The sequence below is a fragment of the Podarcis liolepis genome (assembly GCF_965112155.1).
Source record: "Podarcis liolepis genome assembly, chromosome: 9".
NCBI lineage: Eukaryota > Metazoa > Chordata > Lepidosauria > Squamata > Lacertidae > Podarcis > Podarcis liolepis.
In genome coordinates, this window is record NC_139564.1 from 19,230,123 (window position 1) to 19,249,808 (window position 19,686).

Genomic DNA, 19,686 nt, shown 5'->3' on the forward strand with positions numbered 1-19,686 from the left:
GAACAAGTACGGAATGGGAAAAGAAACTAAGAAATCAAAATGAAAGGGACGATTCTGCCCTGGCTATTCTAACTTGAGGACACAACAGTGCTTCACTGACCCCAGGGTGTTCATTTAAAATGGGATGCAGGGAGATTACAAGGTTTGTAAAAGGCCACTGTGTGTAACTGAGAACTGAATTCTGCTCCATCACTGTCCTGGATCACCGAGGCTATAGGATGGAAAACTCTGACATTCTCATTTTGTAAAAAAGTCTTTTCTCGAGAATCTCACATTTATTTCCACAAAATGGTACTAACTGGTTGATTTTAGTCCCTCAAAGAAAATGCCTGTGCATGTGATTCGAGAGGGGGGCGGTATTTACATGTTTTTGAGATGGTCACTTCCTTGGCCTGAGGCAAAGCATTACTCATTTGCGCTGTGAAGGTGCCACATCTGCAGGATATTTCTCCTCTACGTGAAATCAACATCAGTCCCACTGATGGGCCTTGCAGATGCACACTCTGTTTAGAGTTCCTTGCCGTGCAATGGAACTCACAGTAATCCATTGTTTATGCTGAGACTTAATCCACTTTAAAAGGTCCAAGACGCCACACAAGCAAGTTATCTGCCCTTAAACTTAGCAATTCATTGACCTTTAGAAATAAATGAGTATATGCAAGCCAAACTGTGGTCCAATAACTTGCATGGAAAGCTTTTTAAAAATAAAATAAAATAAAATGTATCTTTGGATTGAGACCAATAACTGGAAGGACTCCTCTATTAACATAGGAATATGAAGCCAATATTGTTAAAGTGGTGATACGCCTAGGATTGGTCAGTTAAACTGCAAATTCACCCAGTCCCCCTTGACTTGCACGATACTTTGGTTTATGGCAAACAGAAAGAGAAGCCAGCATCAACACCACAGAATGTCTTGAAATGAGTAAGGGCAGATTAACTTGCAATGTTTCTTGCATGTGAAATATCTCATTTGCACGAAATGGTCCACAAGGGTTGACCTCTGTTATAAATATGAATGCATTACAATCCACATGGAAAAGGCAAGTTTGCAGCGCGAAAGGCTTGCAGTTTGATAGCAACCCATTCAACAGCTCACTGGAACTGGTTTTGATGGGAACCACAGAGCTAGAAAAGGACAGAGAGAGGATGAATGCTCCCATTAGAAGGGATCAGAAGACCCTTGGCAGCCACATACAGCTTCCAGGGTGGGTGCTGCCATTGCTCAAATGATTAATGCTGTGGATAAATCTGGAAATCAAAAATAATAGTAGTAATAATAAGAAATATAATATTCCTTGCACTAGATACTATTCAGTAAATAACCATACAAGCAAATTCTTTTTTTCTTTCCCCCCCTTTTTGGTAGGGTTTCTCTCTCTCTCCCCCAAACCACGCCAAATTGCATATCACATACACCCACACACCCACACTTTGATGATGGAGGCAGGGGACACTGTGAGCTGGGAGAGAAAATCCCTGCAGTTTAAGTCACCAAGGGGCACAGGCATCCCTGGGGAAGGTAGGGAGAGGTACTTGCATTCCTGCTCAGAATCTACATTATCTCCTTGCCAGATGCACAAATTTAAAACTCTGGCTTAACAACTCAATCCAGAAAGCAGTCTGGTGACGGATTATTTTAAGACATCTGATGGGCAGATTTGCAACCATGAAATGCATTTGAGATGGGTGTGAGGAACTGACTTATCTGGAAATAGCCACAACCCTGCTTTGTCCATGGCTTGGTCTAGAATGGCTTTCAACAAAAGAAGAAGAAAATATAGATATATATAAAAGAGAGCCATGGACAGTCCTTTCCATCCCGCTGCCCAGGATTTGATGTAAACAATGTTCATAGAAACTGGGATTGTTAAGAAAGTTTATCCATATATCTGGATAGCAATAAAAAGCGTTTCCTAGGAAACTGTAAAATCCTGTACCAAGCAGTGTACAGCCAAGCTGAGAGGAATGTTAGATTGAATTATATTATCAAGGTAACAACTTTGTGAGATTTCTTTTAAATCCTGTGATAATGTACAAGGAGAATGCATGTGAAAAGTCAGGATTTTGTGTCTTTCCCCCCACTCTGGAATGCCTCTTGCATTGGAACGCATTGGTCTGGGGTGCTCGGTTTGAGTTAGTCACAGCCAACGTGGTTAACATTCCTTCCTTCTCCTCCTAAGGTTGCCTCAGTACTTTCCTTCTGGTGCCAGTGAAACGAATGTCTCGTGTCTTCCCATCTCTTCCAGAACTGTGGCCAGCATGCTCAGGTTCCCATCAGGGAAATTCTGAGCTTCCCAAAGGTCTAAGATCACACCGGTGGGACTTGATTTTGTAGCAAAATAATTGAGGTACCTGTAACGGGACAATGACTACAGTTAAGAGCGCTGCCATTCACCTGACCCCACACTATCAAAGTAGATGCTGAACAACAGGCTGCGGAACCTGTGACCCTTGAGATGTTTCTGGACTACAGCTCCTATCATTAATGATCATTGGCGATCCTGGCTGGAGCTGATGGGGGTTGGAGTCCAGCAACAGCTGCAAGGCCACTGTCCATCCCTGGTCTACAATGTCAATACAGTCATGCATAGTTGCATGTGCAGCAGCTGTGGTGAATGTAGTATTCAGCCACAGTCACCACTTACTGGCCAGTGTCATGGACAGAAGCTGGGGCAACTGCGACTTAATCATGGAAGCATGCAGCAGCTGAGTAGACAACAGCACAGCCACTTCCTTCCAGCAACACCTGCTATTATAAGGACATGAAGTCCCTGTTCCTTTTAGCTGTCATGCAGAAGCACCACATTCTGCCCCGCTTGCACGACCAATAACTCTGCTACACCTAGTAGCTGCTCTACTAGTAAGCAGGCTTTGAAACGGCATGCATTCCCTATGTTCTCCGATTGTCAGCACAAAAACAACTATGACTGAAATATACTCGGAGTTGAGGGTGGATTTCATGCTCTTTATTCAGCTCATAGTGGTGAGGAGGAATGGAAGTGCCCCCGGAATGTCTGCTTTATATACATTATTTACACAATGGGCTCCATGTGATTGGCTAATTCCGGGATTCACCTATAGGCCAATCAGGTTGCGGATTCACTTCCACCTGGAGCTGGATTGGGTGGCTCCTGTGGACCAATCAGACTGTTGCATTCTGGACCCTATTGTTCTAGGACCAATCAGACTGCTGCATTCTGAATCCTATTGTTCTAGGACCAATCAGACTGTTGCCTTTTGAATCCTATTCAACTCAGTACATAACAATGACACTGTGTCACATGCATTACAGGACACAAAGTCTAATCCAAAGATGGGCATGCAAGCATCTCACTGGTTCCAGGGAGCCTTATTCCATACTTGACTTCCTTGAGATGACTAAATCTGTGCAAATTTCAATGGAGGACTGAATCTCAGAATTTCCCAAAGGATTGTGCCAGGCCTCACTAGCACATGCACCCATTTATCGATCCTCTGCCACATTGCACAGCTTGTGTGGCCAGCATGCTTACCCACCTGTCCAATTTCAGTTTGTGGGCCAGCATCCTCCAGTCATGACCTCTTGTCTGAGGAGCATCTAGGCTGCTGCAAAGCTTCTGTCGGATTGGGAGGGGGATACTGAATGCACAAGGTCCTACTACGGTGGTGATGGTGTTTGCTGGGTCCATGAGTGGATAGTCAATGCCAGTAGGTTCCTGCATTTTAGAGAAGAGGAGTAGAGGATACAGCAGCATTATTAGCAGAGGAAATAAACTTATTATCCACAGAGAAGCAATCTGCGAAGCATAGTTTCCTGGATAGAAAATGGGAGGAGTAAAACTATGTACACCATCTTGAGCTCCTCAGAAGAAAGGTGGAATACAAATGTAAAAAGAAGAAGAAGGAATAAATATTATTGAAGAACACAGATGAAAACACTTTGCAAGCCACTTTGGATGGGTTTTTAATGGGAAAACAACCTATTTCTAAAAAAATGTACATAAATAAAACTTCTTATGCTTAGGCAAGCCATTCATTTAGTTCATTATTGACTATACCACCTATCATCCTTAACTTAGGGATGCACTGCTCTCTATTACATCAGAGAAAACTGCTTCACGCTAGTTTTATAAAATGTCTTTTTCAAATAGGCAAAAGCCTAATGGCCTAAATATTGTAAGTTCCAGATGCTGCTTGTCTTCAGACAAAATTGGCGAGAGCTCTGCAGGTGATTGTCAACCGTATAAATCCACAAAGAAAGATATACGTTTTGAACGAGCCTGTTAAAAATAAAACTACTTTCTGCAAGAAGAAATGTCACAGTGGAGGAGGCGCTTCAGAGCCCTTGGGCAAACCATATTGACAAACCGAAAAAAGGCAAATAATAATGGATACACATCGTTGGGCAGCCTGATAAAACTGGGGTTGCCCTCCTTTGCAGTACACCACATCTGTAGTATTCTAAATCAATTCACAAAGCATGATTACCCTGATTTGCAGATGGGGAAATGGAGGTCAAAACACGTCCCAGAAAACATAAACAACTCAGTAGCAGAAGTAACACTCTGACCTCTGCCTTGCTCCCCCCCGCCCCGCAGATCAGCACACTTTCCCCTCTGCATTCACTATCGAATGAAATTATATGAAATAGTGCCTATCTCCTTCGAAGAAAAGGTTGACAGTCAGAGATAGACATATATTGTTAAAACCTGTATTAAAGCTACACACACACTCACCCCCTCCTAAACTGTGTGACATTTAAAGTAGATGGGAAGAATAAAAACGTATCATTTCAGGATCTTTCATCTGCAGCGGAAGAAAGGAAATTAATTTGGCTATCACATCAGCCAACTGGAAAAGTAAAGCAAGCCTTGTCTATGAACAACTAAAACAATAAAAAGACCCACTTTAAATGTCAATTTCTTTGTATTTCAACTAGCTGCCTTCCCAGCTATAAGGTAACTGGCTCTCCGCAATGCATTGCCACAAATAGAACCACTTTAAATCACGCCATTTTCTAGGGCTTAAATAGAACTCACCATAACAAGAAAATGCAGGGTGCAAAGTTTTTCAAGTTAGCATAGATAGTGGTAAGCGTTTTTTTCAGAAGCTTCATCTTAAATATAGTTTCACCTGTTCTATACACTGGCGATGTTGGGGAAGGTTACCGAAGCCAAGCTCAGATGAGAACTTTGGGGACTCATAAAAATATGCTTCAAATGAGAGGTGAGTTTCTAAAAGCCCCAAATTCTTCTCCCACTCAGACTGAAATCCAAGAACGACTGCCTTTTCCGGCTGATGAATGCTTTGAACAAGCATCTTAATGCAGAGTTAGGCTATTCCATTCCATTCCATACAACTGATTTTAAGAGATGGCAAGTTTGGATAAAATTCTGATGACCCATGGATGACACATAAGAGGGTGTGGCTTTTCCCCCATAAGAACAAATCCCCCATAAGAACAAATCATTCCATTAATTCCAATGGGGTGGAGAAAAATAAATGATGGGGAGGGGGCATTGGGGGGGGTATGGGCCAAAGATCACCCACAGATGGCAACTTTTGGCCCACATCCTCCAATTTTGGTCTGTAGTGTTTTTCACTGTCCCCATATGATCAAATGGCGCTACTCATTCCTATGAGGGTTTATTTCTTCTGCTTTATTTCAGAGAAAGTAAGTTTAAGGAGCTCAGCTATCTATACTACATACCCACGGAAATGTGCAGCAGAATCTGTTAGATATTTGTTCCTTGTAATCCACTGTGCTGCACATGCCTGGGAAACCCAGCCAGATGGGCGGGGTATAAATATATTATTATTATTATTATTATTATTATTATTATTATTATTTAGACACTGACACTCTTGAAGGAAGAAACCCAGGTATATTTGACAGAGATGAGGACAAACACACAGGAATGCAAAGACTGAATTTTTTTGCCAAAATGATTAGCCTTTAGAAGTCTTATACTAAAGGAGCCTGGCTCTTGCTATCGTCAAACAGATCTTAACATGCAAAATTTGTTAGTTCTTGCAAACGTGGCTTACTCACCGCTGCACCTTGTCCTGCAACCCAGCAGTTATTATCGGCCAGCTAGGTATTTAGCAAGATTAAATGTTCCTAGATATAGGAGAGCATTCTCAATGGCTGGTTAAATGTTTTGCCATCAGCAGTTATGGGAGGCTGATTTACCAGGCTGTCTTGGCATCAGAGAGTTTGTCCTTGCGGAAGTGGTTCAGTCGAAACATTAGTCCACATTCTCCTGCACTGTAATTTTTATAGGGACATAAGATCCCATTTTATCTCTCTGGTACTTTCTTTTCACTTGGGGAGCTAAGATGAATTTTATGCCTCACTTTTAATGGCAGTTTCCAATCCTAAGATCATAGAAAATATAGCTAAGTTCCTTGCTGTACCCATCAAAACTAGGTCACACTTACTAAGGGTAGATGAGTACTGAGCCAAAATTTTCTCTATTTTTAACCCTGCACCGTGTTTGATATTTATGGTCTGTAGACCAAATAAACTGAACTTGGGCATCTTCAAAGACGAAAAACAGGGGGAAAGAAAAGGAAGGTGGAAGGTGGGAGGCAGGGAGGAATAGAGTCATATCAGAAGTTAAACAGGAAAAATAGATATGAACCTGGGTTTTCTAAGCCCCTGCATGATTTTTTTAGCTGCATAAGACCTTCTCTTTTCTAACTACAAAATAAGCCAGGATGGTGGTGGCTGATTATTTATGCCCATAGCCTCTCCCATGGCCTTCGCCATGTAATCTCCCCAGTCTTTGACTTATTCACTGCCTTCATGTACTCCAAAACCTACTTGAGATGTGGTAAACAGGGCTAGGTAACTCCGTGGACCCTGATACACTGTACCATTGACTCCCAGGCATTCTTGTCATTACTGTTACCTCCTGGGAGGCTGGATGCTTCTCTTTTCCCTTGATAGTTCCACCTGTTTGCTCAGTGTGGCCAATTTGTTGAGCTGCATGGAGGTAGAGGGATGTATGGCCACCACTTGGGCAACCTCTTAATTTGATTTATGGCTCTCCTGGACTGAACCTTGAGACCTTTTCTATGTAAGGGTCCTTGGACGTATGAGAAGCCAAGCTGCCAACATTCCTTTCCCATCTCCCATCAGCCTTCAGTGTGTTCAAGAAACAGGACCCAAAAGAGGGTTATGGAAATAAAAGCAGGTTTGGCTTTTTAATATCTAGAATTACTAAGACAGGGAACAGGTTTAGCTCCAAGTACAAATAATAGAAAAATAGAATTGCAGAGTTTGAAGGGACCATAAGGGTCATCTAGTCTAACTCCCTGCAATGCAGAATATTTCACCCAATGTGGGGCTCAAACCCACAACCCTGACATTCAGTGTCTCATGCTCTACCAACTGAGCTATAGGGATAACTGGTATAGATCCCATTAATTCCTATATGGAGAAATAAAATACTGTTCATGGGCTCTGCCACCATGAATGGAAAATGTGCACTCCATCCCTGACACTAGGAAACAAGACTTCACTTACAGGTATTGTGAGGGTTTGATTAGCTGCTTGTGCATGAAAACGTGCTCCCTCAGAGTTTGTGCGACCCCACAAACCTCCGTGTGTGACGGAGCTCCTCAGACATGTCTGCTCTAGTCACTAGTAGAGTCCGACAGTGGCTGTCTGCGGAAGCGTTTCCAGCAAAGAAGTTCCTTAACGGAAACGCGTCTCCTGGACTCACGGCGTGACAGTTTCCTGCGAGGTGTGGGTCTCCCTATGGGAGACTCCGATACCTCCCCACTGTTCTCGCTGGAAGCCTCCCTGAGCCCTCCCTCCTGCTCGCATTCCCTCAGAGACCCACTCCTCCCCCTGCTGGTCCCTGCTTCAGCAGTTGAGTCTCTTTCATCCTGCCTGAGTCCCTCCACCACCTGATGCTCTGATGGCAGTTCCCTGACATCCACCTCCCCTCCAGGGCCCCCCTCACCCCCTCCCAATTCCTCCCCCCTGGGAGGTGAAGGGCTAAAACCCCGAAACGAATCTTCCTCATCTTCTGACGTCTCGAACAATTCTCTCCATCGATCGTCGTCCTGGCCAGCTGAATCCTCCTCCTCTTCAGAATCTGGGAACCCCTCCAACTCCTCTTCCTCGTCGGTGGTGGCAAAGTATTCCCTTCGGAACCTCGCTACAGGCTGAGGTTTACGTGGGAACCTCTGATGAAAAGTCTCTATTAAAACCTCGTCATTGACATCCTCTGCCCTAACCCAGGTGTTTTCCGACTCCGGTTCCCCTTCCCACATTACCAAATACTCTACTTGATCTCCCTTCCACCTGGAATCGAGGATCTCCGCTACATGGTAGCTGTGTTCCTTCTCCTCCATTGCTGGTCCCCTAGTGACCCTCCCCTCACTGTCTCCTCTATACGGTGACAGCAACGACCTGTGAAAAACTGGGTGCAGCTTCATGTGGTTCGGTAACCGGAGCCTGAAAGCCACTGGATTGACCTGCTGTATGACTTCAAACGGACCCAGCCTTTTGGGTCTTAATTTCTTACAACCTCCTTTGAATGGCAACCCTTGGGTTGACAGCCACACCTGGTCCCCCACCCTGATGCTTTCACCTTCCCTTCTGTTTTTGTCTGCCTGCCTCTTATATTCCTCCTTAGCCCTGTTTAAATTGAGTTGGAGCTGGCGATGGATCGCTTCCATTTCTTCCACGAACTGTTCTGCAGCTGGAACGCTCCAGTTCTCCCCCTCCCCCCCTGGGAAGGCTCTGGGATGGCACCCGTGATTAGCCAAAAAGGGGCTCATCCCCGTGGACACGTTCTCTGCATTGTTGTAGGCAAATTCTGCCAACGCCAACTTCTCCACCCAATCATTCTCTCTGTCATTAACATAACACCTCAAATATTGTTGGAGAACCCCATTTGCTCTTTCCGCCTGCCCGTTGGTTTCAGGATGACGGGCCGTCGAGAAATTAACCTCTACATGCAGTAAGCTCATGAGCTTCCTCCAGAACCTGGAAGTAAATTGTTTCCCTCGGTCTGAAACCACCCTCAAGGGGGCGCCATGCAACCTAAACACATTCTCTACAAACAATTTGGCGGTTTCTTCTGCTGTAACCGCATGTGAGCAGGCTATGAAGTGGGCCATTTTAGTTAACAGGTCTACTACAACCATGATGGCTGTTTTCCCTCTAGACCTTGGCAGATCAGTCATGAAATCTATTGCCACTGCTTCCCACGGTCTCTCAGGTGTGGGCAGTGGTTCTAATAAACCAGCCGGCGCCTGCCTCTCCCCCTTGGCTCTTTGGCATTGTTCACACCCTCTCACATACTCCCGCACATCTTCCCTGACCTTGGGCCACCAAAATTCCCTGGTAACCAGCCACATGGTTTTGTGTTGCCCAAAGTGCCCTGCTGTGGGGCTATCGTGCAGCTGCTTGAGTACCTTCTCCCTCAATTCCCCTTCAGGTATATATAACGCTCCCTTATAATACAATGCCCCATTTCTCTCCTCAAAACCACCGGATTTGTCTTCCTCCCCTCTGAGATCCCTGAGTTTCCCCTGGGCGTATGCATCCTGCACCGTACCCTCTACCAATTCCCTTTGCCCCACCAAAGTCGCCCCACACACCCAGCGGTCCTCTGGAATGATATGGGTTTCTTCGGGTGCTCCCTCCCCCTCCAAATATTCAGGTTTGCGTGAGAGAGCGTCCGCCCTAACATTCTCTGGGCCTGGCACATAACAAATCTCAAAGTTAAATTTGGAGAACTCTTGGGCCCATCTCAACTGCCTTTGGTTGAGCACTCGCGCCGTTCTCCAGTACTCTAGATTTTTATGGTCCGTGCACACTTGCACTTTATGTTGTGCACCAACTAGCAGATGCCTCCATCTCCGGAACGCCTCATGAATAGCAAGCAGTTCTCGGTCGTACACCGTGTAGTTCCTCTCGGATTTGTTCAGCTTCCGCGAGAAGAAGGCACACGGACGCCACTCTGACTCCTCCTTCCCCGGCTGCAGAAGAAGCACCGCCCCTATGGCTCTGTCAGATGCGTCTGTTTCAACCCTTAGCTTCTTTCGTAAATCCACATGCAGAAGTTGTTCTTCAGAGGCGAAGGCCCTTTTCAGTTCCTCAAACGCTCGCTCCGCCTCCGCCGTCCATACAAACTTCTTTTTACTGCTGAGACAGTCAGTGATGGGCGCCGTCAGATGGGCGAAGTTGCGGATGAACTTACGATAAAAGTTTCCAAACCCTAGGAACCTCTGCACATCCTTCTTGGTTTTGGGTGTTTTCCATTCCAGCACTGCCTGTACCTTGCCGGGATCCATGGCCAATCCCTTGTCTGACAGGCGGTACCCCAGGAATTCCACCTCCTTGGTATGGAACCGACACTTCTCCAGTTTGACCCACAGCCTGTTGGCTTGCAGTCTGCTCAACACTTCTCTGACGTCTCTCACATGTTGCTCCTCATTCTCAGAATACACCAACACATCATCTAGAAAGGCAACGCAATTCTTGTAGAGCAAAGGGCCCAGCACGTGGTTCATAAAAGATTGAAAACACGCGGAGCCTGCTTGTAATCCAAATGGCATAACGAGGTATTCAAACGCCCCCAAAGGGGTAAACATGGTGGTTTTCCATTCATCCCCTTTCCTTATGCGTATCAGGTTGTACGCCCCCCTTAGATCCAGCTTTGTGAAAATCTTTCCCTTCCTCACCCTGGTCAAAATATCATCAATTCTGGGCATAGGGAACGCCACCGGTTCAGTCACTGCATTCAGCCGCCTAAAATCACATACAAGTCTCGGCTTGTCCGCATTTTTTTTGTCCACAAAGAACACTGGGCTCCCCCCTGCTGCTTTGGACTCTCTGATGAAGCCTCTCTTCAGGTTCTTGTCAATGAACCCTCGCAACTCCTGCATTTCCCTGTCTGACATGGCATACAACTTGCCCACGGGAAGCTGTGCTCCTGGGAGTAAATTGATCTGACAATCAAAGGGTCTATGAGGTGGTAGTTGGTCAGCTTCCTTCTCGCTGAACACGTCGCTGAGATCTGCATACTGTGGTGGTACCTTCACCTTCCCCATTACTTCAGTCCCTGCTAGGGTGGCTTGGGCCCCTGCTGAACCCTTCTCCCCTTTGCAGTGTTCTAGGCAATGTGCTGAACCAAAGGACACCACTCTTTGATGCCAGCCAACCAGCGGATCATGTAGAGCTAGCCAGCTCATTCCCAAAATAATGGGAGCGCCTCCCAGGGTGGCCACATTAAACGCTATCAGTTCTGTGTGCCTTGCCACCCTCATTATCATTGGGACAGTCTGCAAGCGGACTCCTCCTCCCAACAACTCCCTGCCATCAATCGTGGTCACCTGCAGGGGGTTGCTTAAAGGGATGGTCTGTATCTGGTGTTCAGCAGCAAACTCCTTGCTCATAAAATTGCAGGAGCTGCCTGAGTCCAATAGCGCCTTTATTTTTAGGGGGCGGCGCGCTCAGCAATGGCGGTCCTCTTCAGCTGCTGAAGAGGGGCTCCGCGGAAAAGGGTCGTGCGCTGCGGCACAGCGACGACCCATCCAGATAAACCACGGGTAGAGTGAGCTCGTGGCCGTGGGGTTCGGCGGGCACCAGAAGCGACCTCGGATACGCAGAAGAGACCCCGTAAGGGGTATCGGAACGTGGAGGGGGTAGCGGTGCTGTGAATCCATCGCTCTTTCCGCGGAAGCGAAGCCGCGCGGCTGCTGCTGACTAGCGCTGACCTTTCTTCCTTCAACAATTGGATCGAAACAACTTACTCGTGAGTAAGAAATTTAAAGCTTTAAATCAGAACTAAATTGGTGAAATTCGGCTGAAAACGGGAGACGTTAAAAAGGAAGTCAGTCTTCCGGCTCTGCCTAAAGTATCAAGCAAAGACTTTTCTAAAACGGAAGCATTGAAAGGAGTTCAAAAGAAATTGGAATTTACTTGGCAAACTTGATTTAGACTGTTTTGACTTTAAAAGAAGTTATAACAGCTTTGTATCTGGACTAAAACTGTAGTATCTCCTCTTCCCTTTCTGTGGATTACAAAGTTTCGAAACCCGGCTCCCGACCTGCCTGGATATAAGTTGTATCGGACTGCGGTAATTGTATACAAATTACAAAACTAGATCGGGCTATTTTGTATCTGGAAAAGAAAAGGGAACTGTTGCATGCACCTTTGCTAAGAACTATTTTTCTCTGCAGTTAAAATTGAATGCAAGATCCCCCTGTTTTGGATGCTATTTGATCCTTATTTTTTTTCTTTCTCCTCCTTTGTGGGAATTTAATGGCGGAATCTTCCTATTCCTCTCCTCTAAGTTTGCTTTTGGGAGCTCCCTCTACTGGATTATAGAACTAACAGTCTTAGAACTGCCGATTTCCCTTGCTCTTTGTTTTTTTTTTCTGGATGTTTATTCTCTCAGGACTGTTTCCCATGGGATTTACAGTTTGACCTTGAATCCGGGACAGCTGTGGAATGAGTGGCGCATCAAAAACAAGGGCTGGAAGGAAAGCAAAACATTCCGAACTTGTGCAAACAACTCTGCCTGGACAGCTACGCAGATCGTCTGTCCCAATTGTGACAGGTCTGCAAGAAGGACAATTTACACAACCATCTTTTGGGGAGATGGCTGCTGGAGGGATAGATCCTGTCTCTAAAGAAATATTGGATCAACTGGCAGCATTGAATAAGAAAGCTGACGAACAGGCAGCTAGACTTGATGAACAATCTGTTAAATTTGACCAGGTGACAGCTTCCATTAATAAATTGACAGACCAGGTTACTAAAAACACACAGGCAATAAGTGGTATTGAAAAAGTCACAACAGAAAACCGGAAATTAGTTGAAGAAGTTAATATTAAAGCAGAGGAAAATAAAAAGAGGATAGAGGAATTAAGAGGGGAGGTGAGGCCACTCAGTAGACAGGTAACGGAACAGCAAGCATACCTGTCCCTGGCAGAATTGAAAAATAGGGAAAATAATCTCAGATTGAGAAATATCCCAGAATCTGAGAAGGAGGACTTGATTGGCTTTTTGACAACCGAAATCTCCAAATTTTGGGGATTGACAGAAGAAAAGGACTTTAAAATAGTCACCGCCTTCAGACTAGGAAGAGTGGTTAAGAAGAATAAATCAAGAGATTGCTTGATCATTCTGAGATCTAAGCAAGAAAAAGACAACATACTCGGCCTACATTTCAAAAATCCATTGGTGATTCAGGGGAAGACGGCAGAAATTTTTAGAGATATACCAAAACAGCTTTTGGATTTAAGAATTACATATAAGGATTTAGCAAGCCTACTGAGAAACAACAAAATCCCTTATAGGTGGGAATTCCCTCAAGGACTATCTTTTACCCTGAAAGAGAGGAAGATAAGAATCAGAACACCAGAGGAGCAAGAAAAGTTTCTAAACGACCACGGGGAGGATCTTCGGAAAGGAGTAGCAGGACCCTGGCCACCTCCTTCGTTTGGCTTTAATCCGGTTCCACCTCCAGGTGAAGAAGATAAAAAAGAGCCCCCTGCGGACAAATAAATTGACCCAGGATGTCTCTGCAGCTTCTTAGTTGGAATATTAATGGTGCAAATTCTCCTGAAAGGAGGAAGAAGATTTTTCATATATTAAGAAAAGAACAATTGGATGTCATTTGCCTTCAAGAAACACATGTGACCAGGCTCCACAGGAGAGTACTAATTAACAAGAGATTAGGCCAAGAGTTTATTTCATCAGACAAGGTGAAAAAAAGAGGAGTAGTGATCTATGCAAAGGAGAGCCTGTCACCAAAATTGGTTTTTAAAGATGAACAAGGAAGAATTTTGGCGATCGAAATACAATCACAAGGAGAAAAATTTCTGATAGTTGGAATATATGCACCAAATGATGGGAAGTCGGAATTTTTCAAGAGGCTGCATGAGACAATGCTGGACTATATTGACTATACAAATATCATTTTGATGGGAGACATGAACGGGGTAGTCTCTACCCATATGGATAAGTCACAGAACCAAAATTTGAACAAGGATGGCAGACTGCCAAAGACTTTTTTTGAACTTACAGACAACATGGACTTGATAGACATCTGGAGAACAAAGAACCCTCTAGGCATGGAGGGAACCTTCTTTTCTGAGGCCCACCTATCATGGACAAGAATAGACCAAATTTGGATATCAAGAGGACTGGCACCTAAGACAAAAAAAGCTGAGATCTGCCCTAAAACCTGCTCCGACCATAATGCTTTAAAAATGGACTTGAGACTTACACCAGCTGGATCCTTCAGATGGAGAATGAATGACCATCTGCTCAGAGATCAGGAGATTGTGAAGAAGGCCCAAAAAACGTTGAAGGACTATTTTGAAATAAACTTGAACACCTCAGTGGAAAAGAAAATAGTCTGGGACGCGAGCAAAGCTGTCATGAGAGGGTTTCTGATACAACAGAACACTATTAAGAAGAAACTCTGGAATGGTAAAAAGGACAAGATTTTGGATAAAATAAGAGATGGAGAAAAAAGACTGAGACTAAATCCAAAATCAAAAGAAGTCTTAAGAGAAATAAAATTTTACCAAGTACAATATACAAAATTGATAAATCAAGAAATTGAATGGAAAATTAAACAGATGAAGCAAAGATCATTTGAATCGGCAAATAAATGTGGGAAGCTGCTGGCATGGCAGCTGAGGAAGAGGCAAAAATTGAACTTTGTTACCAATCTGGAGGTTGAAGGAGAATGTATTCAGAAACCAGAAGAAATCAGAAAGTGTTTCCAGAGATATTTTAAAAAGCTATATACTCAAGGACCACAAGCAGAGATGGAAATAAATAACTTTTTAAAGAGCTATGGCCTGCAAAAGTTAACACAAGACACACGAACAGCCCTGAACTGTAGAATAACACAACAGGAAATTGAAAGAGCCATTCAGAACATGCAGATAGGCAAATCCCCAGGCCCAGACGGGCTTACCTCCAAATATTATAAGACATTGATGGATTATTTGATACAGCCATTAATGGAGGTCTGCAACCAGATTTTGGAAGGGAAGGGGGCACCAGAATCGTGGAAAGAAGCATTCATCACCCTGATACCAAAATTGGAATCTGAAAAGACCCAACTTAAAAATTATCGTCCCATCTCACTCCTAAACGTGGATTATAAAATTTTTGCTGACATTTTAGCAAATAGACTGAAAAAAGTTTTGAATGAAGTAATTCATAAGGACCAAGCAGGTTTTCTCCCTGGTAGGCATTTGTCTGACAACACCAGGAACATTATAGATGTTTTGGAGTTACTACAGACAAATATGAATACGAAAGCAGTTTTGATCTTTATAGATGCGGAGAAGGCCTTTGATAATATATCTTGGAAATTTATGAAGAAAAACCTGGAAGGGATGGGAGTGGGAGGGGCGTTTCAAAACGGCATTGAAGCAATCTATTCAGAACAGAAGGCCAAATTGATAGTAAACAGTGTGGTGACAGAGGAGTTTAAAATTGAAAAAGGGACACGACAGGGGTGTCCCTTATCACCCTTGTTATTTATCTCTGTCCTGGAGGTGTTGCTGAACTTGATTAGGAGGGATCAGCTGGTGGAAGGTATACAGGTCGGAGAAAAGCAATACAAACTTAAGGCTTTTGCAGACGATTTGGTTTTGACATTACAGGAGCCAGAAACCAGTACAAAAAGAGCTCTAGAATTAATTTCTGAGTTTGGTCGGGTGGCGGGATTTAAGTTGAACAAACAAAAAACTAAGGTTTTAGCAAAAAATCTGACATCGTCAGAAATAGATGGGTTCCAGAAGGAAACAGAATTAAATGTGGTTACAAAAGTGAAATACCTGGGGGTTAACTTGACTGGGAGAAATCTGAATTTATTTAAGGATAATTATGAAAAATGCTGGTCAGAAATTAAAAAGGATTTGGAAGTTTGGTCAAGATTGAAACTTACCTTGTCAGGAAGAATTGCTGCAGTTAAAATGAATGTTTTGCCAAGAATGCTGTTTTTGTTTCAAACCCTTCAGATTGTGGACAGGGTGGAATGTTTTGGAAAGTGGCAGAGAGACATTACGAAGTTTGTCTGGCAGGGCAAAAAGCCCCGAATAAAATCTAAGATTTTAACAGATGCAAAAGAAAGAGGGGGGTTTGCCCTGCCGGATTTAAGACTGTATTATGAAGCTGCGTCTCTCTGCTGGATGAAAGATTGGTTCTTGTTAGAAAACACTGACGTCCTAGATCTGGAAGGGTTTAGTAATGCTTTTGGGTGGCACGCATATCTTTGGTATGACAAGGCAAAGTCTCATAAACTGTTTAAAAACCATATTGTCAGGAAAGCTCTACTCATTGTCTGGACTAAATACAAGGATTTATTTGAAAGTAAGACCCCGAGGTGGTTATCACCGGTTGAGGCTAAGGCCATAAAACTACGTAACATGGAGAGTGGCTGGTTGAAATATTGCGAGATAATTGAAAGAGATGGTGAGAACTGGAGGTTGCAGAGTTTTGAAAAATTGAAAGGAAAGGTGCGAGACTGGTTTCACTATGCCCAAATCTTAGAGACTTTTAAAAAAGATAAAAGAATTGGTTTCCAGGTGGAAAAATCCAAATTAGAAACAGAATTACTTGAACCTAAGACGAAAGTGCTTTCAAGAATGTATAATCTGCTGCTTAAATGGAATACCCAAGATGAGATTGTCAAATCAGCAATGATAAAATGGGCACAGGACATAGGGTACAACATTATGTCTGAAGACTGGGAAAGGTTGTGGACCACCAGTATGAAATTTACGGCATGTACTGCCTTAAAGGAAAACATTATGAAAATGGTATACAGGTGGTACATGACCCCAGTCAAACTTGCAAAGATATATCATCTGTCTGACAATAAATGTTGGAAATGTAAGGAGGTTGAAGGAACTTTCTTTCACCTCTGGTGGACATGCCCGAGGGTGAAGGCTTTTTGGGAAATGATTTATAACGAATTGAAAAAGGTGTTGAAATACACCTTTCATAAGAAACCAGAGGCCTTCCTCCTGGGCATTGTGGGCCAGAGAGTGCCAAAGAGAGACAGAACTTTCTTTTTATATGCAACCACAGCAGCAAGAATCCTTATAGCTAAATACTGGAAGGCACAGGAGCTACCCACTCTGGAAGAATGGCAGTCGCAGCTGATTGACTACATGGAACTGGCTGAAATGACGGGCAGAATTCGAGATCTGGGAGAAGAGGCAGTGGAAGAGGACTGGAAAAAATTTAAGGACTATTTACAAAAACATTATAAGTTATATGAATGTTGACAATTTGCTAAGTATTTTGGAAAAACATGCCTCAGTATTGAAATTGGTAAATGAGAGAATTTAAGTTTAAGACCTAGAAATGTATAAATTATGGATAATATAACTAAATGAAAACACAAAAACAACTGAAATAAGGTATTAATTTGCTGTTTATTTTATTGTAAAGAAAGCAGGGGATGGGGGATGTGGGGAAGTCTGGTTGATTATGAAAATTGATTTGGAAAAGTGAATCTTTTTTTTTTCTTTTTTTTCTTCTTTCTTATTTCTTTGTATAATTCTTTTTCTTTTCTGTAAAAACTGCTTTTGTAGTGTTAACGATGTTGTATTTTTACCCTGGAAAAAAGCAAATAAAAAAACTATTATAAAAAAAAAAAAAAAAAAAAACAGAAGTTGTTCTTCAGAGGCGAAGGCCCTTTTCAGTTCCTCAAACGCTCGCTCCGCCTCCGCCGTCCATACAAACTTCTTTTTACTGCTGAGACAGTCAGTGATGGGCGCCGTCAGATGGGCGAAGTTGCGGATGAACTTACGATAAAAGTTTCCAAACCCTAGGAACCTCTGCACATCCTTCTTGGTTTTGGGTGTTTTCCATTCCAGCACTGCCTGTACCTTGCCGGGATCCATGGCCAATCCCTTGTCTGACAGGCGGTACCCCAGGAATTCCACCTCCTTGGTATGGAACCGACACTTCTCCAGTTTGACCCACAGCCTGTTGGCTTGCAGTCTGCTCAACACTTCTCTGACGTCTCTCACATGTTGCTCCTCATTCTCAGAATACACCAACACATCATCTAGAAAGGCAACGCAATTCTTGTAGAGCAAAGGGCCCAGCACGTGGTTCATAAAAGATTGAAAACACGCGGAGCCTGCTTGTAATCCAAATGGCATAACGAGGTATTCAAACGCCCCCAAAGGGGTAAACATGGTGGTTTTCCATTCATCCCCTTTCCTTATGCGTATCAGGTTGTACGCCCCCCTTAGATCCAGCTTTGTGAAAATCTTTCCCTTCCTCACCCTGGTCAAAATATCATCAATTCTGGGCATAGGGAACGCCACCGGTTCAGTCACTGCATTCAGCCGCCTAAAATCACATACAAGTCTCGGCTTGTCCGCATTTTTTTTGTCCACAAAGAACACTGGGCTCCCCCCTGCTGCTTTGGACTCTCTGATGAAGCCTCTCTTCAGGTTCTTGTCAATGAACCCTCGCAACTCCTGCATTTCCCTGTCTGACATGGCATACAACTTGCCCACGGGAAGCTGTGCTCCTGGGAGTAAATTGATCTGACAATCAAAGGGTCTATGAGGTGGTAGTTGGTCAGCTTCCTTCTCGCTGAACACGTCGCTGAGATCTGCATACTGTGGTGGTACCTTCACCTTCCCCATTACTTCAGTCCCTGCTAGGGTGGCTTGGGCCCCTGCTGAACCCTTCTCCCCTTTGCAGTGTTCTAGGCAATGTGCTGAACCAAAGGACACCACTCTTTGATGCCAGCCAACCAGCGGATCATGTAGAGCTAGCCAGCTCATTCCCAAAATAATGGGAGCGCCTCCCAGGGTGGCCACATTAAACGCTATCAGTTCTGTGTGCCTTGCCACCCTCATTATCATTGGGACAGTCTGCAAGCGGACTCCTCCTCCCAACAACTCCCTGCCATCAATCGTGGTCACCTGCAGGGGGTTGCTTAAAGGGATGGTCTGTATCTGGTGTTCAGCAGCAAACTCCTTGCTCATAAAATTGCAGGAGCTGCCTGAGTCCAATAGCGCCTTTATTTTTAGGGGGTGCCCATTCTGCAGCTCTAGCGACACTTCAATCACTAGAGCAGGTCGAGGAGCTTCTGGCACGGGCACTTTCACTGCTCTTTGGCCTGGCTGCAGTGCCCCAATTGTGGCAACCAGGCGTTGGCTTTTACCTGCTCCGCTCCCCCTTCTTCTCCCCCCTCAACAGCTCCCACCATCCCTTGCCATTCCTTCCTCTGGGGGCAGACTCTGGCAAAGTGGCCTGGCTGTTGGCAGAGATAGCATTTCCGGGGGCCCTTTCCCTCCTTCTTAGCTCCCTCGCTGGTTTTTGAAAATGCGCGCGCGCGCGCTGTTCCGATTTCCATCGGCTCTGCCGGCGGGAAAGCTGGCTCAGGAATGTCTGGAATGCGGAACTCCTTCCAACGTTCCCCTCTCCCTTCCCGCCTCTCCAAGGCTCTTGCCTCCTGCCGCGCTCCTATGGTCAGCGCAGATTTGGTCAGCTGATCCATAGACTCCGCCCTGGGGCTCCGTGCCAGCTCGTCTTTCACCCCCGAAGAAAGACCTTCTTCAAATAGCATTTGAACGGGTGCCGCCGATAAATCCCAACTCAGTCTGTGAATCAGCATGGTAAACTCAGTCCAATATTCACGGACAGATCGACTTCCCTGCTTACAAGCCATTAGC

General features: G+C 44.5%; 1 protein-coding gene across 3 annotated transcripts in view; it reads right to left on the reverse strand.

Moving 5' to 3' along the window:
• Window positions 1–414: 414 nt before the first annotated feature.
• UNC5C (unc-5 netrin receptor C) overlaps window positions 415–19,686 on the reverse strand; it is a 317,114-nt gene continuing 297,842 nt past the window's right edge. For all 3 annotated transcript variants that reach the window (XM_083458645.1, XM_083458646.1, XM_083458644.1), the window contains 2 exons: window positions 3,520–3,698; window positions 415–2,355 (listed from right to left, as the gene is read on the reverse strand). In XM_083458645.1, coding sequence (XP_083314771.1) covers window positions 2,190–2,355; window positions 3,520–3,698 — 345 coding nt within the window. In that variant the 3' untranslated portion in view covers window positions 415–2,189. The remainder of the gene's footprint in view (window positions 2,356–3,519; window positions 3,699–19,686) is intronic.